The following is a 27,770-nucleotide window of genomic DNA, read 5'->3' on the forward strand; positions in this document are numbered from 1 at the left end:
TGAAAAGAGAAAGAGAGAGGGGAGAGAGAGAGAGAAAGAGAAGACAGTTAATGAAGCCAGGTCCCCCCAAAGGTGGATGGTTAGGAGTCAAGAGTGTGGTGTCAAAGAGCACTGCCCTGGACCTCATCCTGTTCAGTGTTTTCATTCCTACCTCAGGTGAGGACACACAGAAGGATGGGCAGCCAATGCCTGTCAAAAACTGGGTTAGAATTTAAAGCAAACGTGAGAAGTGTGAGCAGTTGGTTGCTGCTGACAAGTTGGAATTTTATTAGGGATAAATCAAGCTCCTGAAATCATGTTTTAAAAAAGTGAATTATTAGGCATAGGGCAAGTTAGAGATGGTGCAGGGGGATTGCAGGGCCTATGAAGAAATCTCAGAGGTTTTAGTTGTTGGCAAGATCAATATGAGTTTATAGTATTTTGTGACTATCACAGTCTAATATATGCTTAGGCTGAATTAGTACAAGTTCAGTTTCTGGAATGGGGCCGAGTACTGTCGCAGTCCACTCAACACTTAGACCACATCTGGTAGTGTGTACACCCTGACAACCACATTTCCAAAGGGGTTAATCAGCTGAGACTTACCAAAACCTTGCAACTAAGACTGTGAGGGCACTCGAAATAGTTGAAAAAATTTTGAATATTTATTGTAAAAAAGGAGACTTCAATGTTGGAGAGACCAGACAAAGGAAGAGAGGCATGAGAAGTTGATTTAGGAACTTGAAGCCTTAACACAGTGGTTCTCAACTCTGCATGTTAGAAAAACCTGTGGTGTTTTAAAAAATGCGGATGCTAGGACCCCACCCCACACCAGTTAAATCAGGGTTGAGGCCAGGCATTGTTACGTTTTAAAGCTCCCCAGTTGATTCACGTATGTAGCCAGGGTTGAGAACCTCGACTGTAATCTTTCACGCAGCTGCAAGCTCCAGCCCTCTCCACACTTTGCCTAATGCACACAGCGGCAGCGCCACTGAGCAGCAGCCAAAACAGCAGCCCCTGTTTCACCTGCTTTAAGAGACCGTCAGGATGGAATCTCCTCTGCATCACACATAGTAAATCACATCACTGTTTACCATGGTAGCTACCACTACTCAAGGGCGAAAACTCCCTCATCATCCGCTGTCTCTTAGACCTCACTCCATGTATCTCCCTATATCTCCTATGCTGTCCTTTTCCCCTGTCCTTCAGGCTCTCTCCATGTCTTCTAGATCTAGAACATCATTCTCTGATCAGCAAACTCTTGCATATTCTCTGCCTCTTTCTGAGTGTTTTCTTTACTCCTGCTTTAACAGAAAACTGCCTCTTTGTTGATGTTATTACTTCGCTTGAAGTCCTCCAAATGACTCACAAATTTTTATGTCTAGACTAGATTTTTTTACTGAGATCCAGACCCATAAATATCAATGCTTTCCTTATGTCTCCACTTGGACGCTTCCAGACTAAGATCCTCCCAAACAGAACTCTTGGTACTCTCTGTCTACACCTCCTCTTTGTTAGTTTCCCTCGACTCAGTAATCGTTACCCCATCCACCCCGACACTGAAGTCAGGGCATTTGGAGTGATCCTTTCTGCCTTTCCCTATGCCCAATCCAGTTGATCCTGCCAGCCTGTTGATTCTGTCCTCAGGACACCATTTTTGTTTTTCCCATTTCTCTTACCAATACCCTAGTTCTTTGTGGCCTCCATCCTTCCCCTGGACCACTGCAACAGCTTCCTGACCTCCCTTCCTGCTCTCACGGTTGTGCTCCTTCAGGCTGTTCTCCACACCATAGTGAATGAACTGCAGACACATAATTTAATCATATCATTCCCTTTCTTGAGATCCCCCAGGGTTTTTTTAATCAATCTTTTCTGTGGCCCTTCAGGACGTCCATGACCTGGCTCTCCTGTCCCTCTCTCCAGGTGCCCCCCCACCTCCGGCCAACAAGCTCCAACCACTCTTTCTTTCTTATATTTTTGTTTATCACAGCTGTTTTCTGCCTCTGGGCTTTTGTACAGGTTGTTCCATCTACTTGGCATGTTCTTTGCTTACTCTCTTATATTTCTTGTTTCAGCTTAAATGTCATATTTTCAGAGAATCTTCTTGTAACTGTCTGATCTAAAATAGGTTCTTTATCTTGTTTAAAGCATGTTGTGATTTTCCCTCATCATGTTTATCCCAATTCGTATTGGGTGTGTTTTGTAATTTTTAAAGAACTTATTATGGAAAATTAGTAGAGACCATAGTTATGATAAACCCCCATGAGCCCATCACCCAATTTCAAACATTGATAACCTATATCTAATCTTGTTTCTACTATATTCAGTCTTCCTAATTAATTTGAAACAAACCCCAAACATCATATTATTTCATAGTATCTATATTCTTTGAAAGATAAGGACTCTACGGGGCTGTTCTGGTGGCATAGTGGTTAAGTTCACACACTCCCCTTCAGTGGCCTGGGGTTCACAGGTTTGAATCCCAGGCGCGGATCGACACACCACTCATCAAGCAATGCTGTGGTGGTGTCCCACATATTAAAAAAAAATGGAGGAAGGTGGGCACAGATGTTAGCTCAGAACCAATCTTCCTAAGCCAAAAGAGGAAGATTGGCAACAGGTGTGAGCCCAGGGCAACTCTTCCTCACAAAACAAAACAAAACAAAACACAACAAAACAAAACAAAACAAGGATAAAGAGTCTATTTTAAAACCCATAACCACAATACCATTATCACATGTAAAAAATTTAACAGTTCCTTTATATCGTCAAATATATAGTCAGTGCTATGCTTTGTTAGAATCAAGATAAAATCGGGTCCATACATTGTAATTAATTGCAGTTAGTTGATATCTCCCTTTAATCTGTGGGTTCCCCTCTCTTTTTTTCCTTGAAATTTATTTGTTGAAGAAACGGGTTTATTTTTCCTACACAGTTTCTTATAGTTTGGATTTTTCTGATTGTATCTCAATGGTGTTATTTAACTTGTTCCTTTATATCCTTAAAATAAGTAGTTATATTAGACTTTGTCAGATTCAGGTTGGATTTATCCCATGGAGGGGGATGAGTGCTTTGCTCAAGAGGCATGTAATGTCTGGTGGCCTTCTTTTGTGATTTTAGCAACTGTTAATAATCCATTAACTGATTATGATTAGCAATGGTGATATTCAAATTCTATCATTCCTTCTTCATTTGTTACATGCAATGTGTCTATAAAGAGAAATGTCCGCATATCAACTATCTGGTTACACTGAGGTATGAAAGTTTGTGAAAGTATATGAAAAGAGAAAGTAAATGCTTGATATATTCTCTTTATTTGATAGTTTTTAAACTAATGAGGGTATTAATAGTACCCTCCAAATATGACTCATGAGTTTTTTTTGTCTCATTATAAACTTTTTGTTTTAGACATATTTGATACCTTTCAATTGCAGGTATTAGTTTAGTGATGCTTAAATTGGCCCGTCTTTGACAGGCGAGGGCCTCCTCCCCCTGCTTTGATGTGTCTCAGCCATCTTTGTAGTTATGTGTTTTATGTCTGTCTCCTCAGTGAGGCGTCAGTGCAGGGACCATGTCGGTGTTGTTCACCCTTTATCCCAAGCACAGAATCATAGTCTCTCAATTAGTATTTGTCGAATAAGGGGCAGGGTGTTAAAACTTAATTAAGTGAAGGACTGTCTTGTAGAAGAACAGTTAGTTTAGTTTTTGTGGATTCAGAACTTGAATCAGAGAGTAGAAGTTACAGGAAGCAGATTTTAGCTCAGTATAAGGAAGAACTAAGTAATTTAGGGTATTGTAGGAGAGTTGAGTTCCATCAAAGTCTTTTGAGGGACTGCTTCATTCCAGGGAGTGAGAGGACAAAGATAGACAATCCAGCCAGTGAGGATCTTTTTGTCTGCTCAGGAACCTGAATGATCGCTGAGGTTACTTCTACTTGCAAGATAATAAGACTCTCAGATCCTTTGTTGACAGATTTTATTTCTGGAAAGGTGCAAAGTTGGCTGGTTTAAAATTGTTGAAATGTAATTATTCTGTTTTCTCCCATGAACAATATATGTCACTCTAATTTTATGTTTCAAAGTATTATGAGTTTGCACATTTGATGAAACATTGATAATGATGAATTATGCTTTAGTAGCAGTGATTTCTTTTATAAGTAGTAATTGTTGATTGAACATGCCCTTTTCTCATTGCGTTAAATCTTCAGACTTTTTGCATTGTTAGTTGAATCCTAATAAATAGCCATTACACTATTCTCTTATTAATCTTTGGATTTAATTAAGAAAAGAGGTTAATTTAACAGAAATACGGTTAGTCTTCTTCCTCTTCTCTCTATATTATTTTGATAAAGATTAGAACAAGGTGTCGTTACTGACAACTTACCTTGAAATTCTAATGTATTTTTCCAGAGTAAAGTATAGTAGATAACACTTTTAGGATATTTCAGAACTGCAAGGTTAAATAATATTGAGGTGATTTCTCATTTATACCTGAATAAAAATTGAATTTATATGGGGATAGCAAGACCATCAATACTTAGTTAAGTTTTTAATTTTTGAAGTGTGTATTTAGTACAGTATAGTCAGCATTTTAACTAGTGTCTTAAGAGGAAATTAATAAAAGAAGCACTATTAGTAAAGTCTTTAAAATGTTTTTAATGACTTTGCCAAAAATTTGTAAATTCAGCCCAAAATATTGTCTGTGATATACTCCAGCTTGCCATTGTCACTCCCTCGGTAGTACCCACATTTCCTTCTATTGCTTCTAAACCAATACAATAAGGAAACAAAAGCATTATATCTGCCTGCACTCGGTATTATTTTCCTTAGCAGTTTCTCTTGAGACAAAAAGATAATGGGAGAGAGAGGCAGAATATATTAAATTTCCCAGAGTATATTGAATTTGTTTTAGGTACGTTGCCTTAATTTCCTTTATATCCTCTAGACATAATTTCTTCTAGGTGTTAGCACATGGACACTATTTTCAAAGATAACCTAGATAATATTTGTAGTTTTGTTTTATTGTACTAAGTTCTCCTATGAATTTGAGGTAACTAATGGAATAGAAAGCCTTTAGGCTTTCCTTTGAGAATTGTTTGTCTCTAAGGAAATTCTCTTTGTGAATCATCTTTTGAACCAGGAAAATTTACCCTGAGTGGGGAGTTTTCCTTTATAGTTTCACAAAATGTTGAATGAACAAATGAACAAATGCGTCAAAAAGTGAATAGGCTGTAGTCCTTATTCAAAGCTTTTAGGTCCTGATTTACTCTCACTAGAGAATTTTATGATTTACACACTTAGGGCACACAGACCTGTGAACAGAGTTGCTGAAGTTGGCAGAGATTTGGATTGTGGTTAGAGCCACTTTGAAAGCTGAAGCTGCTTCTACATGGCTCTGCCAGGACACCCAGTACCCCATGTCTCTGTGCATGGAGAGCTCCTCGCTTGGGCATTCCGCAGGCTCTTCCTTGTACTGCCCTTGACAGCTCTTCCAGTGTGACTGGCAGACTGAAGCAGTGAGTCAGTCATCCTTGGGCCTGAAGTGGGCTTCACCATGAGGCCAAGCTGGGAATGGCAGTTGGAAGAAATAGAGAAAAGTAAAGAGTCTCTGAAATTGAAATGGCCTCCTATGTAGCTAAGAACAACTAGACGCAAACCTGGCAATATCTCCAATAGAACATTCTGTGGTAATATTAACACAATTTAAAGCATTTTTTTAAACCATTATTTACCTGAATTAATGTCTTCATTGCCAATCAAGCATTGATTTCCTTCTATTTATTAGCCTTTGATTTAATTAATAAGACTTGTTAAAGAGGAATCTTCACTGTTTTCCTGTAAACAGCTTAATTTAATGATTTAATTTGAATTTTGTAATTAATCTAAAGAACTTAAATCAATGTTTGAAGTATATGTTTTGAAAATTTAATAAAGTAGTTTACACCACACAAGGTAATGATTAGATACTGTGTTCATTTTTATTTTCATAGAATAACAGACATCTTCTTTGGATATCTTTAAAAAATGACATTTTGTTAGTTAGTAACTTAGAATTTCAAGTATTTCAATCCATACTAAAGTTTAAAAAGATATCTGGGGCCAGCCCTGTGGCTTAGCGGTTAAGTGTGCGCGCTCCGCTGCTGGCGGCCTGGGTTTGGATCCCAGGCACACACCGACACACCGCTTGTCCAGCCATGCTGAGGCCGCATCCCACATACAGCAACTAGAAGGATGTGCAGCTATGACATACAACTATCTACTGGGGCTTCGGGGCGGGGGGTGGAATTAAAAATTAAAAAAAAAAAAAAAAAGATATCTGTACCAAAGGTAGAACATTAGAAAATTTGTAATGTTATTTTTTCCAAAGGTGCCTTTTCCAAAAATGGAGCCCGTGAATTAATACTTTTGCTAGACTTTAGAATGGAGGGATTCAGTAGTTGGTGAGTGTCTAGACATGTGGAGAAAAACTAATTAAGAAAAGAGAAAGTCACAGTGACTCTTAGGTTAAAGAGCAATTTGATAATCAATATGATTCTTAATGGGAAACCAAGGCAGCAGTTGGAAAGGAGGGAGATACTGATTAGTGGTCTGGGTTCAGATTATTAAAGGACAGTGAGGGTTTTAAAACATGTCTGTTTGGGTGCAAAAAGGTTAATTAACAAAGTATTCTATAAATTCTAAGACTTAAGGAAATGGAAACTTTCCATATCTGCACGCATCAAAAACAAAGAGACTACACCTTCAATTTCAAAAAAGAAAATAAATATTTAAACCAAATATGAAAGATGTTGAAAACTTTATAAAAATTTGAGATTTCTGAAATTTTTGAAAGCAATAATTTTTATTCTTTCTTCTTGAGTTATCCTGTGTGTATAAGGAAGGAAATATCAGTATATTAACATTATTAATATTCATTCAATAAAATATTTTGAGAGCCTGCTCTATGCCAGGTAGTTTTAGGCATTAGTATATATAACAATTAACCAAAGAGAAAAAGTTCCTTCGCTCCTGGAGCTAATAGTCTAGTATAAATTTTAAGGAAATTTTTAGTTTCGTATGATGTAATACGTAAAATCTCATTGTCTTTAACTATTGTGATTATTATAAGTATAAGAAATTAATACTTGGAGGTTCAATTCATGGAGAATTATGCTTCAGAATCAGAATTCCATTAACCTGGATCTTGTTTTTTTATGCAGTTATCATAGTAAATATGTTCAAAATTTTTTTCACCACAAAAGTAACGCACGTTAGTCTATGAGATTACTTAAGGTGTTCCATCTTTAGTTGCATTTAAAGAGTAAGTGTTGGTTCAATTGAAAGTTCGTCTCCTTTCAGTGTATTTCAAGGGAATCATAGCTTCATGGTCTAAGAGTGTGTTTTGAGTACATAACTTTCAAAAACATGAATTCCCTGTATTCCAGAATTTAGTTCGTGGTTCGTATAAGTTAACGATCTCAAGGGAAGTAGAAAAGCTTTGTGGGAAGAAGGTTGTGTGTGTTTTCTATGAGCGAGGGGAAAATATCTGTAAATGAGAGGAAAATTCCAGCCGGTTCCTGGAATCAGTTACTGCCTCCTTGGGGAGCCAGTGATGAGCTCAACTGGGCTGAGAAAAATCCCTGCAGATGTCAGTGCTGACTGCATCCCAGCCTCAAGCCCTGCCAGAGGCCTCTCGTAGTTGGAAAGGACGAAGTGAAGAGCACAAGGTACAGTCTCCAGTTGAACCCCATGTGCATATTAATTTTTTGCCTGCACCTGGGTACCTAAAGCACAATCGGATTAGAAGAATCAAGGTAATGTACTCAGGGGAGGAGAGTTGCAGAGCAGAAAAGCAGCAGGCCTGTCCTCCGAGCCGAAGCACAAGGAAAAATAAACACAACTCCTAATCTTGAGGAGATGGAACATTGTGGAGCCTTATAATCAGATGTTTTTATTCAATTCCTGTAATCAATAATGTATTTCAACAATCAGTTCAATGAGAAATGCCACCAGGAGGGTTGGACTGTGATAAATTCCTTGGCCTTTTGAGTTTTGTGTCTGTGGCAGTTTTTTGAGCAAAAACAGACCAATTGGATGCAGTTCTTAAGAAAGAGACATTCAAATTCTTTATTTCAGACTCAGGCACTGGATTCTCTGGGCCACATGAATTCTCCTTTGCTGCTTCCATAACCTCTAAAGAAATTTGGTTGTAATTTAAATGGCAACAAGAAACCATTTTTTATCTATCAGATTGGTAAAATCAATGGTTCATAGCGTAGTACAGGTGAAGGGGAAACAGGAGCTCTTATCATTTGCTGTAGGAAGTTGATACAACTTCTATGTAGGATAATTTCCTAATATTCATCAGAATTAGAATTTAGAAATACACATACATTTTGATCTTGCAATTTCACTTTTAGGAGTTTATCCTACAGACATATTTTTACGTGAATGATATTACATGTTCAAGAATATTTATTGCATCATTGTTTTAGTACCAAAAAATTGGGTACACGCTAAATGCCTATCCATAGAGGACTGGAGATTAAATTAAGTATGCTACACTCCTACAAAGGAATACCTGTGGTCTTTCAAAAGCAAGAAAGAGTTTTCTATGAATTTATGAGGAAGTCACCAAAATATATTAAGTGATGAAAAAAACAATATACCATGTACTCTGTATGGCATACTACCGTTTGTGTATGTATGTGTGTATCTATATATGTGTATCTATATATATGTGTATCTATATATATGTGTATATGTATATGTGTGTGTGTGTGTGTGTGTGTGTATAAGTATAAATGAACAATGGTAAGTTGTGACCTCAGAGGACAGAAGCTGGGTGGCTGAGGGAGGGTGTGGCAGGGAGACTTACTTTTCATTAAATGCCTTCTTGCACATGTTACATATTTAGTGTGTGCTTGTTTCACCTTTTTTAATTAATCAAGTATGCTGCTAGGCCTAGTAAAAGGAGAAAGTAGCGCATACAACTAGAAAACCAATATAGATAGTCATGTCTTTGTTAGCAGAATTGACTGGATAAAAATTTATCTGCCTAGTGCAATCATACTTTTAATTAGAGCCAATACACATTTAGAATGCATCTGGTAGAACCATCTGTTTTGGATAGGTCTTGTGTAATCTTGTAATAGTAAAATATTCATAACTTTTATTTTGATGATATACTATATTATAAAACACAATCAGACCAAATATAATTTTAGGAGGCGCTAGTAAAAACATAGCAAAACAGGGAGGAATGCGTGATGTTGAGAGAGAGAGGGAGAGAAGAGGGAAGAGAGAAGAGAGAAGAGAGAAGAGAGAAGGCTGAGTGTCATGTTTCTGTCCTTGGGGATTGAATAACCTCAATTTAAGATCAAAGGTGAAGACATATCAGCAAAAGAAACAAAGGAGCTACTGAAGAAACAAAGGGAGGGAGTTATTTTGCCCACTTGATTTTTAATTATTCTGAGAATGATTGATCAAGCATGGTGATTTTGTTAAGCACTAGTTTCTTTCTGGAAGGAACATAGAGTGAATCACAGAAAACTTCAGTTAAATCTTGGACTACGCAAGTGTGAATATTTAAAATGTGAATATTTAAAGTGTGAATATTTATGATGATGATATAGAATTCCAAGCCTTACTGAAATTAATCTTGTTGTGGCAGCGTAATTGAGCCGCTAACATTTTCAGTGCAAAAATGCATAAAATGTAAATTGTAAGGAAGACAGAACCATAACGGGAACGTGTTTTCACGGATTTGCTTCTCATATTTTCTTTCATTTCTCTCAGGGTAAATGGGAAGTTGGTAGCCCTGAAGGTGATCAGGCTGCAAGAAGAAGAAGGTACACCTTTTACAGCTATAAGGGAAGGTAGGCGTTTCCTCTTGTTATTTTTGCTTTTGTGTTTGCATGATGCCCGTAGCTGTTTAAATATTATACAACTCCGAATATGCTGAGTTCTTTTTTTTTTTTTTCTTTGCTGAGGAATTTTCTCCCTGAGCTAACATCTGTTGCCAATTTTCCTCTTTTTGCTTGAGAAAGATTTGCCATGAGCTAATATCCGTGCCACTCTTCCTCTATTTTGTGTGTGGGTCACTGCCACAGTCGATGAGTGGTGTAGGTCCATGCCTGGGAACTGAACCCGGGCCACTGAAGTGGAACATGCTGAACTTAACCACTAGGCCATGGGGCTGCCCCTGAATATGCTGAGTTTCTAAACTGTATGGTTATGTCTCTCATTGGAATTTGTAAACTGAAATTTAAAAATCAGCATCTTTTGCAATCTTTTCAAGTCATATTAAATAAAATAAGACCATACTGCTGTATTCTGAAGTGTGGGGAAAAAAACTGCCCTGGATTGATGGTGAGACTGTCACTGATTGAGGAATTTTATATGTCTGATTTTCTTGGCAGAGTTCCTAAGCTACATATTAATCTAACATTATTGTATATTCATGGCTTTTAAGGAAAGTCCTTAAAAATGGGGGAATCATCCTATCTTGTTAGTCATTTGTATTTCTTCTTTCTTGATTTCTTTGTTCCTATCCTTTACTATATTTTCTATTGGTTTTTCTTATTGACTTTTAGATATTCTTTATATATTAGCATCATTTCTGTTGTAATATTTTCTTTCATTCTGTCCTTTTTCTAAAAATTCCTTTTACAGTGTAGTTATTTGTTACATATAAGTTTTTAACTGTTATGAAATAAAATTGCCCTGTCTTTTGCTTTATTACTTCCTGCATAGTTTCTTTACTCCAAGAGAATAAAATATCTTCTTTTATTAGTGGGAACTTTTCAGTTCAGTTTCAGAACTTTTAGTATTAATAGCTTTACCTCTACTACATTTTTAAAAGTGCAAATTTTCTTGACATAAGACTTTAGTATATTTTTGCAGTGAGGGAATCACAGATACTTCTTCCGCTGATCCGCAACAAGGTAAATATCAGTGATTTACTGCAATAATATTATTAAGGTATTGATGAACTAAATGTAGCCTGTTGCTGGTCTGATTTGTTTCCCATGACAGTCTTGATTTATATTTATTTCTGAGAAGTCTCCTTTCAGTTTTCATTCTCACCTCTCGTTCTGATTTCCATACCACTGCAGTTTGGTTTCCATCATTCCTGTCAGCTGAAAATGTTCTTGTAATGTTTGTTAATGACTTCCTTATTGCCAAATTAAATATACTCCTCTCTGTCTTATTTTACCCAACCTGTTAGCAGATTGTACATGGTTGAAATATTCTTTTCTGTAACACCAGATTTTCCAAGTAGCTAATCTTTTCTTTTTCTCTTGTGCCAGCTCCTTCTCTAAATATTGGGGAGTTTTAGGACAGGGAAGGGGCCTTCTCTTCTCTAAGCAGCACTCTTTCCCATGTGATTTTATTCATTTCATGAGTTTAAATAGCAACTGTAAGCTGATGACCCACACATGCCTCTCTTTAGCTAAGACCTGTCTTTGTCTCCATTCTCATATATCCATCTGCCTACCTGGCATTTCCTCTTGAATCCAGTAATACAGTCATGTGTCACTTAACAACAGGACACATTCTTAGAAATGTGTCATTAGGCAATTTCATCCTTGTGTAAATATCATAGAGTGTACTTATACAAACCTAGATGATGTAGCCTACTACACACTTAGGCTATATGGTGCTAATCTTATGGACCACCGTTGTATATGCAGGCTGTCATTGACCAAAACATTGTTATGCAGTGCATGACTATTTATAAAAAGGGTAATATATCACTACCAAGTGAGGTTTATTCCAGGAATGCAAGGCTGGTTCAACCTTCAAAAATCAATCATTATATAATAGTCATCTGAAACTTAACAAATCCAAATGAAACTCATGGTCCCCGCCATCATAACTCAAACCATTTTCTGCCCATATTAGTAATGGCAGCACCCAGTGATCCTCCTCTCCAAATCTAGCCCATGAATAAATTCTGTAAGTTATTTTTCTAAAGGATATCTCAATTCTGTCCACTTTCTCTCTCTTTACTGCCACCCCCAGTCCAGGGTATCATCAGTTCTTGCTTGAGCTTCTGTAATAGCTTCTTAATTGTACTATCCACTTCTTCTCTTACCTTCCTACTATCCCTTCCCTACTCTGTAACCAGTAAAATCTTTTTAAAAACCTAAATCATATTATGTCACTCCTTATTTAAAAGCCTCAGTTTTAAGTACTGTATGACCAGTTTTTCCTCAAACATGCCACAAGATTTCCTATGTCAGGGATTTTACAGGTGCTATTCCCTATGGCTGGAATGCTCTTCCCTGGCTCTTTTCATATGCCAGGTGTCAATTTGAATGTCTTCTTTTTAGAAAAGTTTCCTTTGACTGTCGTATCTAAAATAGCAGCTGACCATCATCTTACCCTTCTTTACTAACCTGTATATTTCCTTTATTGTTCTTATTGGAATTTGAAATTTATTATTTTCACTCCTCTCTACTGGCATATAATCTTAGTGAGATCAGAAACCTTGTCTGATTATTCACTGCTATATCCTCAACATCTAGCTTGGTAATCATAATATTTATTGAGCAACTTAAGGAAAATCACCGAACTGGAGTCTATAAATATGGCAGAGTACTAGACATACTTTCTGCCCTCAAGGAATCTGTCTCCCAGGTGGGAGACAGAACATATAGATAATAAGTTGAGGAATAATATGAGGTGGCATATCAATGCCAAATCATTTCTAAAAGATTGTAAGTTCTAAAGAAATTCCTCCATTAGTCCAAAGTATCAGCTGGGTCTTGAACTGGGCATAAGAGAGATAAACAGTGAGGAGTAGATTGAGGAGAAGTTGCATTCCAGACAGGTAGAGAAAAGGAGCTGAGACCAAAAAGCTCAAAGCCTTTGCCAAGTACAGTGAATAGGAATATATAGCTTAGGAGTTCTCATTTGGTGCATGTGGGAGGGTGGGGTGATTATTGCTCCAAAGGAGGTGCTCTTGTCATCACAATAATTGGATAGTGCAACTGGCATTTAGTGGACAGGAGCTGGACATCCTGAAATGCGTGGAACACTCAAATATAGAAGCTGGCAAACTACAGTCCAAGGCTGACTGCTAGTTTTTGTAAATAAAGTTTTATTTGAACACAGCACTCCCATTTATTTGTGTCTTTTTTTTTTTTTTTTTTTTTAAAGATTTTATTTATTCATTTTTTTCCCCCCAAAGCCCCAGTAGACAGTTGTATGTCATAGGTTCACATCCCTCTAGTTGCTGTACATGGGACTCGGCCTCGCGTTGGACGGAGAAGTGGTGCCTTGGGGCGTGCCCGGGATCCGAACCCGGGCCGCCAGCATCAGAGCGCGCGCACTTAACCGCTAAGCCACGGAGCCGGCCCTATTTGTGTCTTGTCTATGCTTTCTTAGAATCAAGTGGTTGTGACAGAGTGTATGGTCCACAAAACCTAGAGCTTATACTGTCTGGCTCTTTATAAAGTTTGTCAACCCCTGCTTTGGTACAGTGAACTTGTCTTATGTCTCATAAGCCTTTTGAATGTCTTCTTGGGCATTCATGCAGCTGGAAACCTATTTATATTTGTCTTAGGCTATAACTCAACTACTTCACATATAAACACAAAGTGTGCTCTGCACGCATTTAATACATATCAAATTTTCCAGGAATACAAGTACAGTGTAAATCAAAGGAAAATTGTATTTTGTTTTGTTTAAAACTTTACTGCAATTGTTCACCATTTTGGAAGATTACATAACTAATGGCAGTATTGCTTGTACTATTTAAGTTGCTAATGTAACACTCTTGATCAGTCTGCATTTCTAGTGGTTGTGTTCATGATGATTCTATATATAGATGTGAGCACCACTCTTCATTATGTTTTCCAGTGTAGTTGTAGCTGACTATTTATATATTTAAGTACATTATTTTATTATATATTACTTTTTATTTCTATTTTGTATTTCGGTTACATATAGATATATATTTGAAATTCTATATATAAATATTTGAAATTATATGTGTACACAGATCCTATTATCTGTGAATTTCATTTCATAGTAGTAAAGGCATCTTTATAAAATATTTGTTATATAAAGAGGGTATTAGGTCTACTGCGATTGGAAACCATTGGCTGAGATGGAGGAGTGGGTTTCCGTTGAGCTGTGGAGGGAGGCAAGGTTAAGAGTCCTATTGAATTTCATTATGGTAGATGCTGAAGGTTAGGGAGTAGGAGAGGGCAAAGAGACACTGGGCAAGAGAAAAGCAAGAGGAAAATGAAACTTGCAGCAGACATGGTCCCTAGCATGTGGTGTGTGCACTGGAATTAACCAACCTAACTTTGCTGTTGGTCTCTGCCCAGGTTCAAGGTTGAGAAAGTTCATAATGATATTAGAGGATCCAGTTGTGACAGATAGGCCCAAGAGTGGGAAGTTCAAGGGAAGAAGCAAGTAGGGTCCAATTGAAGTTGTTGATGATCTATCTGTTCATATTGGCTGGGGATGAGGCAAGGCTCATGGGCATATGGTCAGCCTTAAGATAAGCTTAGGAACTGGCCTTAGGATGCAGCTGTGTCATAGAATGCAGGGCTCTGTAGCTGGGACTTTGTTCTGTGGGTTGGAGAGCCTCTGAAGACTCTTGAGCTGAGTATGTTAGGAAGATAAATCTGACATTAAGATGTGATATAGATTAGATAAGGAGGAACCTGGAAGCTGATAAATCATGCATTCAAAGTAGTACAGATTTGAAATTAGGAGGACCTGGGTTTATTAGAAAGCAGTGACAAAAAAATGATGTAGTAGAGAAAGAAATTCCAGAGTTTGGTGAATTATTGATTATAGATGATTGGAGAGGGAAATGTCAATGATTTTGAGTTTGAATGAGTACAGGTATGGTGCCAGAAAGAGAAATAGTTTGTGATTGCATGGAGAATTGCTTGTAACACTTTATAGTTTGAAAAGGCTGTTATCCAATTTAATCTTCACATTAGCCCTTTGAAGGTTTTTTTTTTTTTGTGAGGAAGATCAGCCCTGAGCTAATATCCATGCCAATCCTTCTCTTTTTGCTGAGGAAGACCACCCCTGGGCTAACATCTGTGCCCATCTTCCTCCACTTTATATGGGACGCCGCCACAGCATGGCCTGACAGGCGATGCCTCGGTGCGTGCCCAGGATCTGAACCCAGGCCGCCAACAGGGAGCACGAGCACTTAACCGCTACACCACAGGGCCGGCCCCCTGAAGGTTTTTTTTTGTCTAGAATTTATATTGTTCACCGAATCTGTATTGTAAATATGGAATTGGACTCAGAGAGGTTAGATGACTTGTTCAAGGAGTTGCATCTTGTACTTAGACCTTCTTAGATTCTGAAACAGTGTCATGCTAACTTTGTGGAGTAGTTGATTTGGATTTTAGACATTTTGAGTTCATGAGACATCTATGAAAATGTCTTCTTGGTGATGTAGGAATGTAGCTCATAAGAGTTCAGCATAAACAGTATATATTTAGCATGGTCCTTAACAAGTTGAAGAAGTGTAAGATTTTTGTAGGAGAGAACTTGGAGTGAAAACATGGAGTTAAGTTGCAAGGCAGTGTAGTGAAGTGGCAAGCCCCATGGATATGAGAATCTGGAAAGCTGGGTTTTGATCTGACTTTGTTTTTCATTACTGTACAAGATAAGGCAAGTCACCTGTGTTGGTTTGCTAGGACCGCCATGACAAAGTACCACAGACTGAGTGGCTTAAACAACAGAAATTTATTGTCTCATGGTTCTGGAGGCTAGAAGTCTGAGGTCAAGGTGTCAGGGCCCTTCTTCTGAGGACCATAAGCGAAGAATTTGTTTCAAGCCTCTCTCCTTGGCTTATAGATGGCTGTCTTCTCCCTGTGTCTTCATGTCATCTTTCCTCTGTACCTGTCTGTGTCCAAATTTCATTTTCTTATAAGGACACCAGTCGTATTGGATTAAGGCCCCCTCTAATGACCTCAATTTAACTTAATTACCTCTGAAAAAACCCTATCTTCAAATACAATCACATTCTGAGGTGTTGGGGTTAGGACTTCAACATATGAATTTTGGGGAACACAGTTCAGTCCATGACATCTAACCTAACGTCTCTGGGCCCTACTAACCCTACTTGCCGAACATAGGAGTTGGTTTGTGCCATCTCTTAGGAACCATCTCCCTGTGCATTGTGGTTTTGATTTCCCAAGGAGTCTTTATATCCACAGTTTTGAATGCTCTGGAGATCAGGGAATGATACAAGAATTGTTGAGACCTGGAGGAACTGATCACAAAATGACATTGTATTTTCCTTCGAATAAAATAATTTGAGGTTTTCCTAATAAAATCTGACTTCTGAGTGATTTTATTTATTTATTTATTTATTTATTTATTTATTTATTTATTGTGAGAAAGATTGGCCCTGAGCTAACATCTGTGGCCAATCTTCCTATTTCTGCTTGAGAAAGAGTGTCCCTGAGCTAACGTTAATCTGTGCCATTCTTCCTCTCTTCTGTATGTGGGACTCCAGCACAGCATGGCTCATTGAATGGCGTGTAGGTCCGTGATCCAAACCCGTGAACCCTGGGCTGCCAAAGCAGAGCATGCAAACTTAATCACTATGCCACTGGGCTGGACCCCTGAGTGATTTTTAATGGAGATAAATGACCCTGTAGTAAGAAGAAGAATTAAACGCTAAGACAATTTTGGTTATTTTTCCCTCTCTTGCCTTCTCATTCTTCCCTTTTGTAATCTTATTTTTCTGCTATTTTTATGTGGAAGCAAAAGCTATCATTACTGCTTACTACCTTTTGCTATTAATACTTCTAGAAATCCATGCACAATAACTCCTCTGTGTATGTAGTGGTAGAGCTTGAAATATTTAGGACGAGGGTGGGAGATGCTTGGGATATGTTCATTTTTACATTTTTACATTGATGAGGAGGTAACATGGCTTGTTCAATTGAGATGAAGCACTTTAATTTGAGTTTGCCTCTTTTCTGCTGTTTTGGTCAATTTCTTCATTCACAAAATGTCAACAGCAGGAAGATTTCGAAGTAGGAAAGCACCAAGCACAGTAAAGTAGTTTTCAAGTGGCTGCTTGCCACTTATAAGCTTACCTGGGAATTTAGATTTTAACACATAATTTACACCTAACGTGGAAATACTTGTAAGCAACCCTAATCTTACCTAGATTTATGTCCCATGTTGGACTTCGAATTTTATCTCAAAGAGCTAGCATGCTTAATGGCTTAATTCAGGTTCAGGTGCTTTGAAACTCATTCTATCTTTGATGGCAGCTTAGAGAAATTAAGTAGCAGTGCTGAGAGCCAGCTTTTCTATTTTAATTTAAAATCCTTACATGATATTGTCATGGTTTTTGATGGTACTGATAAAGAGTCAGGAGAATAGAGGAAAAGTTTGAAAGGGAGTAGATGAAATGTCTTAATATCCCCTCTTTATTTTTTTATTTTTTGTGAAGAAGATCAGCCCTGAGCTAACATCCATGCTAATCCTCCTCTTTTTGCTGAGGAGGACCGGCTCTGAGCTAACATCTATTGCCAATCCTCCTCCTTTTTTTTCCCCCAAAGCTCCAGTACACACTTGTATGTCATAGTTGCACATCCTTCTAGTTGCTGTATGTGGGACACGGCCTCAGCATGGCCGGAGAAGCGGTGCATTGTTGCGCGCCCAGGATCTGAACCCCGGGCCGCCAGTAGTGGAGCTCGCACACTTAACCGCTAAGCTACGGGGCCGGCCCCTTTAATATCCCATCTTTAAAACTTCAGACTGTGTATATTTTTACTCTGTGATATTGTATTCTAGATGTCCAGACACTTTTTTGACTAAGATTTTCCCAGACAAGGAATGAAACCAATTGTCTCCTTTTGTGGATTCTTGAACTCTAACGGTTTTCTTAGCAAGGCAAGAGTCATGCTTAATGAGAAATTGACACTCTAATACAGAACAATTTAAAATTATAAGAGTAATAACAGCAACGGGCAATATTTATGTGTGCTGATGCACCGTCCATATACAGCTAGGGCCTAATATCACTTAATTCACATGAAACCTTTTAAGGTGTGCATTTTCGTTATTTCTGTTTTAAAGTGAAGAAAGTTAGGCATGGAGAGGTTAAGTCACTCGCCAAGGTCACGGCTAGTGTGTGGTAACGCTGAAGTTGAACCTGGGCAGTCACACTCCAGAGCCCACACTTAATGGTATGATTAGAGAGATTTTAGGTAGAACATTTGAACTTATGCTGCATTTTTGTTTCATGCAAAGGTTTGCATCATTGCCATTAAGTTAAGGTAACCAAAAAAGATAGATGTTTTTGGGGGAAAAAATTTAGGGATAAACCTTATTTATAAAAGTAGAGGCATATTATTCAATAAAGATGGGGGGCAGCATCCATGTAGGACAAAGGAGAGTCAGAAACAGGAAAGGAAAAATAGGCTCAGCAGTGTACTAAAGGAAGGAAGGAAGGAAATGCAGAAGGCAAAGAACTCTGTAAGGTAAACCGTATAGTATGGGACTTATCTGAATATATTCTTGTTAATACATGTCTCAAGAGTCCCATATGTTTTACTCCGCTTTTCTTTCTCTTTCTCTCTCGTTCTTCAGAAAGAGAATCTTTTCTTTGGTTTATTCCTCAGTTGATTTTTTTTCCCCATTATTCATTCTGTTAGAATTCTAGAGAAACATTTTAGATTTCAAATAAAAATTGAGGTACCCAGGAAGACAGAGGTAGATAGAAATTGAAGATGGGGGCCGGCTCCGTGGCTTAGTGGTTGAGTGCGCGCGCTCTGATGCTGGCGGCCCGGGTTCGGATCCCGGGCGCGCCCCGAGGCACCACTTCTCCGTCCAACGCGAGGCCGAGTCCCACGTACAGCAACTAGAAGGATGTGAACCTATGACATACAACTATCTACTGGGGCTTTGGGGGGAAAAAAATGAATAAATAAAATCTTTAAAAAAAAAAAAAAAGAAATTGAAGATGGGATTAAGAAAGAAAGACAACCCCTTTTATTTGGAAACAAATTGCTAGTAAAATGAATAATTTGATCCTTTGATTGTTAATTGTATAGTTGTAATTTAATTATAATTAAAATATTTTTAATAGTACAGTAAGTTTGGTATATAAATTATCTGTTATTGATACTATTTTTATAAATTTGGTAAAGTTATGAAATAGAAAATAAGACTGATTTTAATTGAGCCATTAAAAATTTTGGTATTTGTCTACTGTTTGATTTTATCACATCTATCTTACATCACAGTATCTTTATATTTTTTGTTTCTTTTTTAACTACACAATTTTTTTTCCTTCTAGCTGTCTGATATAATTGCTTGTGAAGATCGAATATCAGGTTTGATATCTGAGTTGTAATTCAACCAATCTGAGTTGGTAATTAACCAATCTGAGTTTCATTTTTTGCATTTCATGTTTGGGGTGTTGTATTACTTTCCCAGGGCTGCTGTAATACATTACCACAAACTTGGTGGCTTAAAAGAACAGAAATTTAGGGACCGGCCCCGTGGCATAGTGGTTAAGTGCGTGCGCTCCACTGCTGGCTGCCTGGGTTCGGAACCCCGCGTGCCCACCGACGCACTGCTTGTCAGGCTATGCTGTGGCAGTGTCCCATATAAAGTAGAGGAAGATGGGCAGGGATGTAAGCTCAGGTCCAGTCTTCCTCCGCAAAAAGAGGAGGATTGGCACGGATGTTAGCTCAGGGCTGATCTTCCTCATACACACAAAGCAAGAACAGAAATTTATTCTCTCATAGTTCTGGAGGCTGGAAGTCCAAAATCAAGGTATTAGCAGGGTATGCTCCCTCTGAAGGCTCAAGGGGAGAATCCTTTCTTGCCTCTTCCTAGCTTCTGGTGGCTTCTAGCAATCCTTGGTGTTCTTTGGCTTGTTGCTGCGTCATTTGAATCTCTGCCTCTGTCTTCATATGGCCTTAATCCTTCTTTGTTTTCTCCTCTTCTTATAGGGACACTAGTTGTTGTATTTAGGGCCCGCCTTAATACAGTATAACTTCATCTTAACTTAGCTAATTACATCTGCAAAAACCCTGTTTGCAAATAAGGTCACATTCTGAGGTTCTGGGTTGACGTGAATTTTTGGGAGACACTATTCAATCCACTACAGGTGTTTATTCCTGTAAATCTCTATTTAACAGAGAGATTTGTAGGTAATTGTTGACTGGGACCTGCATTGCACCTTGGAAAGCTTAGGAGAAAAAGGTACAATATAGTGGTTTTGATCACACTCTTGGTTGTTTTCTTTTTACTAAGTTTATATATATTAGACGAATGAATGCATTAACTTTCTTCAAGGTGATTTCTTCTTGCTTTTTTCTAAATAGGCTCTTTTTTTGTTGTTGTGAATTATTGTTTTTTTTAGGAAAAGTATCACTCTTCCTGGATGATTGAATGACTCGTGAACTGTAGCTTGTGTGGAGAGAGATTATGTCTGTCAGGGCAGTGAAGGTGATTGAGGCATTGCTAGTTAGTCTGGGGTTGGAAGCAGGGAGAACTGATACAGTGGAGATCCCTAAGGCTACTAAGTAGATGTGAAATGACAGAGGTCTACTTCCACAATTCTGTATATTGATTGTTGGGAGTTCAGACACACTTACTCAGAGACAAAATGTGAATCTTGTTTGGGATCCTATGCTGTTCCACAAGAGTCTCTTTTTTATCCAGATATGCAGTGAAACAATTATATGGCACTTACAATCAAATAGAACCTAAATATCGCTTGTAATATCATTTCTTGACAAGATTTCTGAATTCTAAATGTCTGTATTTGGCCGGCCCTGTGGCTTGGTGGTTAAGTGCGCGCGCTGCGATGCTGGCGGCCCGGGTTCGGATCCCGGGTGCGCATCGAGGCACCACTTCTCTGTCCATCCTGAGGCCGAGTCCCACATGCAGCAACTAGAAGGGTGTGCAGCTGTGACATACAACTATCTACTGGGGCTTTGGGGGCAAAAAATAAATAAAAAATCTTAATAAAAAAAAAAAAATAAAAAAATAAATGTCTGTATGCCAAGACACATCTTACCCCAATCACCTTCCTGGTGAGAGGGGGAATCTGCCAAAGAGAACTCAGGCCTTCCATTCCCTCCTTCTTCCCTGACCTGGAATTTTTTTGCTTGGGGTCCTGGAAGCTGAACTGAGAGAGGGGGCACAGATGGGAAGAGGGGCTCCTGGGGCATAAGCTCTTTCTGTAATAGAACCAGATGAGGGTGTGGGGGATGGGGAGAGAGGGCAGCCATTTGTTTCCTGTTTGTATTTTGTCAATGTCGGTGTTTTGAGTTGTTCATCATCTTGTAGTGATTTCTAAGTCAACAAGTAGATTATAATCACAATTCTTAGTGAGACTTTCTCCTGTGCTAATGCAATATCTGACCCTATGCAGTGGGTGACAGGTTAAATTAGGTGTCTTTTGAGGGTCTTAATAACTCTTATGATTCAGTAATTCTGTGCTCAGCTTAGATATTTCTGAATTCAGCTGTTTTATTGGCAAATGTTTTTTAAGGCACTATTGTTCCATCATTGGATTGGATGAGGTGTATTAATCCTATATGAGCTAATTTGGGAGCTAGGTCAGATTTTAGCTAGGTCAGATTTTAGAGATGACCTTGTCCAGGGGTTTCTCAGTTGCATACTGGTGGTGCTCTGGCTGCACATTTGGCTCTGACAGTAGATTTTAACAAATTGGATGAATGACCAACAAGAGTCAGTTTCACCTTGTGGTTAAGAGCCTGGGCTGTGAAGCCCAATTGCCTGGACTCAAATTTGGCCTTTGTTCCTGACTAAATGTGTGATTTTGAGTAAGCCTCTTAAACTTTCTGTGCCTCAAGTTTCCTCATTTGTAAAAGGAGGATAAAAATACTACTAACCTCATAGGATTGTTGGGATACTGCATCCATTAAATATAAACATGAGGCCGTAAAATAGAAACAATCAAGGAATAATGAAAATTTCTTGGAATTAAAAATGCATTAACAAGAATTAAAAATTTAGGAGAAGATTTGAGTGGTAGACTCAAGGAAAACTCCCAAAAGAAGATCAAGAAGGGTTATCCTCTCTTATCTCTTTGACGATAAGTGATATAGTTCCTTTGAATTTTCTTATGAAATGTCTCTGTCTCATTTTTTTTTGATTGTCTATTTTCTTCTCCTTCTCATTGTCAGCATCCTTCAGCTCCCCAGAGCTCTTGATTGCCAAGTCATATTTAAGAGTGAGACACTAATATGCTGACTGGAAGCTTTGGATGCTTGGGTAGGGAATGTTGGTTGGTGGGCTTCATTATAGGGTGGTGGGAGGGGGTTAAGCAGTTTTTTTCTAACAGCCCCTCAAATGCCAGTATGTGGGGATCTTTTCTTAGGAAGAGGCTTAAGAGTCTACAGGAAAGGATTATTTAATCTCCTGCCTAGAGGATTGAAGTTTACTGCCCACATTATGGGGATTGAGTAAAAGACAGGTTGCAGGGTGATCTCACCCTTCAACGTGCAGATTTTCATTGGATCTCCCTATTTTCAGTTCAGGTTATGCAGCTAGTTTAGAGACACTAAAAGGTATCAAAGTACTTAAGGCAAAAAATCATGAGGGCCTATAAAAAGGCTTTAGTAGTAGGGATCGAGAAGAGATGAATGTGTTTGGGAGGGACTTAAGAGGGACACCTGGTAGGGCTTGGTATTTGCCTGGACATGGGGCTTGATGGAGATGGAGGTACTCAGAATTTTTTCCAGGATTTTGGCTTGAATAGTTATTGGGTAGATTGTGGAGCCAATGATAAGAAAAGAACTACGGGATGGGGGTGGTTATAGGAAGGGAAAGGTAATAAGTTCAATCTTGACACGTTACGTTTGGGGTCTGGCATTCATGTGGCAGTTGTTTATATGGTGGTGCAATTTAGATAACAAGTCAGTTGTAGCTAAATTGGGGACCTTACTTGTCACTTCCAAGTACATGATCTCATTTAATCTTTTAACATCGTGAGGAATGTTGATGTTATCTTCATTTTAGTTGCTTTATAAGAAGCTGGGATCTAAAGAGATTTTTGTCCAGTCACACAAATAATGAAGTGGCAGATACAGAGTTCAACCTGGGTCTTCTACCTGGTGCCCAGGGCAGTGCCTGACACATGATAGCCACTCAATACATGTTGAATGAGTGAGTGAATGAGTGAGTGAGTGACTGAATAAACTCCATATCCTTGCTTTTCATTCTACTATACTGCATTACAGTTGAGTCAGAAACCTATATGATCAAAATTGTATATAGATTCTTTTCAGGCTACTAAGAAGCAGAGAGGTGAAGTTGGGAAAGCACCATACAGCAAGTTGGAAAATTTTGAGTCTTGGTAGAGACTGTGCCACTAGCTATGTGATCGTGAGTGAGTCACTTAGCATATTTTGTCTTCAGTTTCTTCATCTTGGAAATGAAAGATTTGGGACTATGTGATCTTAGAGCTTCATGATTAAAATAATAGTATCAGTATGAAGCTTTACTTGGAAAAAGGATCTATAATTGTATCAGTACTCTTCATACATACATACTGTAATGTGATGCTTATTTATTGTTTAAAATATTTCTTTTAAACCCTCTAATAATAACCCTTTTTGTCTGTCACTGAAAAAATTAACATGAATTGCTTCAGAGCATTTGACAATTGACAGACAAAATTTTTTTAAATGCAAGATAAAAATCCATGAGTCTAGACTTTGATTCTAAGTAAGCTTATGTAAATTGCCAAAATTGTTATTCTTTGTAAATCTGAGTAATATGATGGGTATCTGCCAATTGATGTCAACAAAAAATTTGCAAGCTGTTAGATCATGTGACTTTAAAAACTATGAAAATCATGTTTTCTTTTTCATGTCTTTAAAGGATAAAGTTTTTTTTAATGAAATGTTATTTCTTGTCTGCTTTAAATTTGTAAAAATGTTATATTACATTTTATCATATTTTATTTGGAAATATAGATTTCAAGTTATATCTGGAAATATAAATAAAAATATTGTATTTGAAATATAAATTGAGCTATGATACATGTATATTTAAAACATTTTTGGAAGGATTATGTAACTACTTCTCATCTGAAGGCATTTATAACTGGCTAAAAATCTCCATGGACTTTTTCAGTACCTACCATGCTAATCTTTTAAAAATGCTACCTCATTTAATTCCCGCAATAATCCTGTGTTATATATAGGTATCAATATCTCCATACTACAGATGAGGTAATTGAGGTCTAGAGATAAATAAATTGCCATGTGTCACACAATTTACTAGTAAATAGGTAAGTTAAGATTTTAACAGGGGTCTTTTAACTGAAGTGTGTGGTTCAAAGATGATACTTTCTTCTCTTTAAAATTTCTTGGCTAATTTAAAAAAGTGATGGGAATCCATAATCTACATATAAACTACTGTCATGATAATAATTATCATAGCTACTGCAAGTTGCTTAATAAAAATGAAATCCATTGGTATAGTTTTGTTACTTCTCAATATTTGAGGAGCTTTTAGATTGTTTTGCTATGTACTATCTAGTAACATAGAAATAGTCAAAAGATGACAAGCTATGAACAGTAATTAATTCATGACAAATGTCATGATCACTGACAGGATTTATTTTCATTTATCTTCAAGCTTTTGATTAAGGTAAATTTCCTTGAATGTTTAAGAACACTCAAGAACAAGAGTAAACAAGGAGATTTTTTAATAAAAAAATAGATACATCATGTATATTGGAAAGGAATTTGATAGTCCCAGAAAGAGAGGACAGAGAGAGAAAGGGGCAAAAACATATTTAAAGAAGCAATTGCCAAAAACTTACTAAATATATTGAAAAATATGATTGATCTCCAAGGAGATAAATGAACCAAAATTAGGAGAAACATAAAGAGACCCAAACCTGGATCCATCATAGTCTAACTGTTGAAAGACAAAGAGAAAATCTTGAAAACAAGAGAAGTAAAGCAAGTCATTACATGCAGGAAAAAAAAAATATGTTTAAAATCTAAACTCTCATCTAAACCAGTGGAGGCAAGAAGGCAATGTAATGACATATTCAAAATGCTTAAAAACAAAACAACTTTTAAACCAAATATTCCACTATCCTTCAAAAATGAAGACTAAAGACATTTTCAGATCAGTCACACATTGAGAAAAAATATTTCCAAATAATATATCTGATAAAGAATTTATGCCCAAAATATGTAAAATATATAAAACTCAATAATTAGAAGACCTCCCCAAATTTTTAAATAGGCAAACAATTTGAATAGATGTTTCACCAAAGAAGACATATGAATGACTAATAAGCCCATGAAATGATGCTCGAAGTCATTAGTCATAAAGGAAATGAAAAATAAAACCACAGTGAGATATGACTGTACACTCAGTACAATGACTATAATTGAGAAAACCAACAATAACAAGTGTTGACAAGGATATGGAGTAACTGGAACTCGCATACATTGCTGGTGGGAATATCAAATGGTACAGCCACTTTGGAAAACATTTTGACAGTTTTTTAAAAAGTTGAATATTAAATTACCATATGATCCAGCATTTCCACTCCTGGCTATTATCTACCCAGTAAAAAGGAAAACATACTTCCACACAAAGACACGTACATGAATGTTCTTAACCTTACCATGCAGAATTGCCAAAATCAGGAAAAATCTAAATGTCCATCAACTGTTAAGCTGATAAACTGTTGAATATCCATACAGCAATGAAAAGGAGCTAACTACTGATAACATGCTTCGACATGTTTGAACTGTGAAAACATTATGCTTAGCTATATAGGCCTGGTTGTATATACATAACATGTCCAGAAAAGGCAGATCAATAAAGACAGAAAGCAGATCAGTGGTTGCCTGTAATTGGAGTTGGGAGTGGGGATTGGCTGTAAACTGTTGCCACTCTCTGGTGAAATGAAATTATTCTGGTGCTGGATTATTCTTATGGTTGGGCAAATCTAAGTTATAGTAATGGCTGCAGATCTATAGATTTACTAAAAATCATTGAATTTTATACTCAGTCCTGCCTGTGATGTGAATCATCCCTTTATCCAGAGTATCCATGCTGTATATGCTACCTGCCCATCGGTCACTTAGTAGCCCTCTCAAGTTATCAGGTTGACTGTCGAAATATCATAGTGCTTGTGTTTAAGTAACTCTTATTTTACTTAATAATGACCCCAAAGTGCGAGAGATGCTGGCAATTCAGACACGACAAAGAGAAACCATCAAGTGCCTTCTTTAAATGAGTAGCTGAGGTTGCTGTATCTACAGTAATTTTATTGCAGTATATTGTTATAATTGTTCTATTTTATTATTAGCTATTGTTGTTAATCTCTTACGGTGCCTAATTTATAAATTAAACTTTATTGTATGTATGTATAGGAAAAAAACATAGCATATACAGAGTTCGGTACTATCTGTGGTTTCAGGCATCCACTGGGGGTCTTGGAACATATCCCCTGTGGATAAGGGGGGGACTACTGTATAAAAACCGCTATCTCCTATTCTCAAAGATCTTAAAATTTATTAGTGGAGAAAGACGAACATGTTATCAGTTGAATTATAGGGCTGTAATTACAAAAATCTATTGAGGAGAAAGAGCGAGAAGGGTTCTGTTGGTGTCACAGAGCCTTTAAACTAATAAGGGAAGAGGTGGCATCTGAGCAATGTTGGGGTCAACTAGTCAGAAGGAAGCTTTTGAGGGTCTCCTGTTGGTGCTACCCCTTCTCTTGTCATTACAAGAAACATGGGCCACAGTTTACATTGGAATGTTAAAAAAAAATTATTATTCCAGTCACTTGTCAGAAATTGTCTTCTAGTTAACAGTGTTGACGTCAGTGATGTTTATAGCCTTCATCATTCCAGGAAGGCAGAGAACAGGGAGTAGGAGCAGACTCTGTGCTGAACTGACCTGCCCTGACCACTTGGAAGAAGGAAAAGAGACATCTTCTAAGATTGCACTGAAGAACGTTTTGAAGCTGTATGTCATTGCTGTCAGTTTTTGACAAACAGCTTTAATTACAACATACTATTTGTTCAGTGAGATAAAAATAACCCAACGCAAGCAAAACATCACTGTGTAACTTGTGCAGCCAAGAAGCTGATTGTAAATGGCAAGTGACAGCTTGAACTTTTATGACTCCATAGTGGAGAAGCAGCCAGAGAAGCTGTATCTCAGAGGAAAGAATGTCCCTTGCCTTTCTCAAGCCTGAGTCCTCCCAACCCCTTCCCAACTCTGCTATCACCATTTTTTAAGACCTTGTTAAAGTGCCATATCTTCCTTGAAACCTTTCTGGCTTCACAGACAGAATCTTTTTCTCCTTTTGCTTGCTTGTTTTGTTGTTGTTTTCTGCTTATACACTTATCTTTTAGCACTTCTACATTATACTTTATGACATGGTCACTTGTGTTCAATTGTAAACTATTGATAACCTCTTGTGCCTTTATATTCTGAGGGTTGTGGTGTGAAGCAAACATTGACTAGTCCACAGCTCTTTCCCTACTGCTACCAAAATAGAACTAAACCAGAGTTCATTTAGTGTATTAATGGAATTTAAGCAATAGTGAAAAAGTCCTAGTAGTTTTTGAATTAAAAGGGAACGAGATCTCTGGTGTGGTCATGTAAGAGATGGGATTTGGGCTGATCTTAAATGATAGTCTTAGTCCGTTCGGGCTGCTATAACAAAATACCAGAGACTTGGTAGCTTATAAACAAGCAGAAATGTATTGCTCACAGTTCTGGAGGCTCCTAAGTCCAAGATCAGGGTGCCAGGATGGTTGAGGGAAGGCCCTC

At 37.6% G+C, this 27,770-nt stretch overlaps 1 protein-coding gene across 4 annotated transcripts in view; it reads left to right on the forward strand.

The window, feature by feature from the left end:
- Positions 1-27,770, forward strand: part of CDK14 (cyclin dependent kinase 14) — a 550,404-nt gene that overhangs the window by 162,921 nt on the left and 359,713 nt on the right. For all 4 annotated transcript variants that reach the window (XM_087417863.1, XM_014788156.2, XM_087417812.1 and 1 more), the window contains one exon: positions 9,756-9,835. In XM_087417863.1, the coding sequence (XP_087273989.1) occupies positions 9,756-9,835 (80 nt within the window). The remainder of the gene's footprint in view (positions 1-9,755; positions 9,836-27,770) is intronic.

This window comes from Ceratotherium simum, chromosome 1 (assembly GCF_057802395.1).
Source record: "Ceratotherium simum simum isolate JZ-2026a chromosome 1, ASM5780239v1, whole genome shotgun sequence".
NCBI lineage: Eukaryota > Metazoa > Chordata > Mammalia > Perissodactyla > Rhinocerotidae > Ceratotherium > Ceratotherium simum.